This window comes from Gymnoscopelus braueri (genome assembly GCF_963280865.1).
Source record: "Gymnoscopelus braueri genome assembly, chromosome: 13".
NCBI lineage: Eukaryota > Metazoa > Chordata > Actinopteri > Myctophiformes > Myctophidae > Gymnoscopelus > Gymnoscopelus braueri.
This window is the reverse complement of record NC_137615.1, coordinates 682,133-682,500: the sequence shown is the minus strand read 5'-3', so window position 1 is coordinate 682,500 and position 368 is coordinate 682,133. Positions and strand designations below refer to the sequence as shown.

The 368-nt window shown below is 54.1% G+C and overlaps 1 protein-coding gene across 1 annotated transcript in view; it reads right to left on the bottom strand.

Moving 5' to 3' along the window:
* Positions 1 to 368, bottom strand: part of LOC308098657 (somatotropin-like) — a gene marked incomplete at both ends in the record, with an annotated part of 12,270 nt that extends 11,902 nt beyond the window's left edge. Inside the window, one exon of the mRNA XM_080447065.1 lies at positions 96 to 368. Within this exon, the coding sequence (XP_080303191.1) occupies positions 96 to 368 (273 nt within the window). The remainder of the gene's footprint in view (positions 1 to 95) is intronic.

The following is a 368-nucleotide window of genomic DNA, read 5'->3' as shown; positions in this document are numbered from 1 at the left end:
TAACACCTCAAGAAATGTTTCCAGAACTGGTCGGCGAGGGTTTGGCTGTGTCTCCATCTTCTTCTGCTCATCATTTCTGACTCATCATACAGTACTTGCGGTAGAGATGCGTCCCGCCGCCCCATGAGGAGGATATTTTGTCCCGCCGCCCCATGAGGAGGATATTTTGCCGCCCCGTACAGGAACCCATCGGTGGTATGCATGATCTTGGTGACAGGTTGTGATCCGTCGTTGGTCGTTGGTTGATTGTCACGGCTCTCGACCTGCGGTTGGTTGTCTCTCGACCTGCGGTTGTCTCTAGACCTGCGGGTGCTCATCCTCTCCAGGCCCCTGTCCTTCCTTCGTCCATTCTCGAGATTGTACGTCAT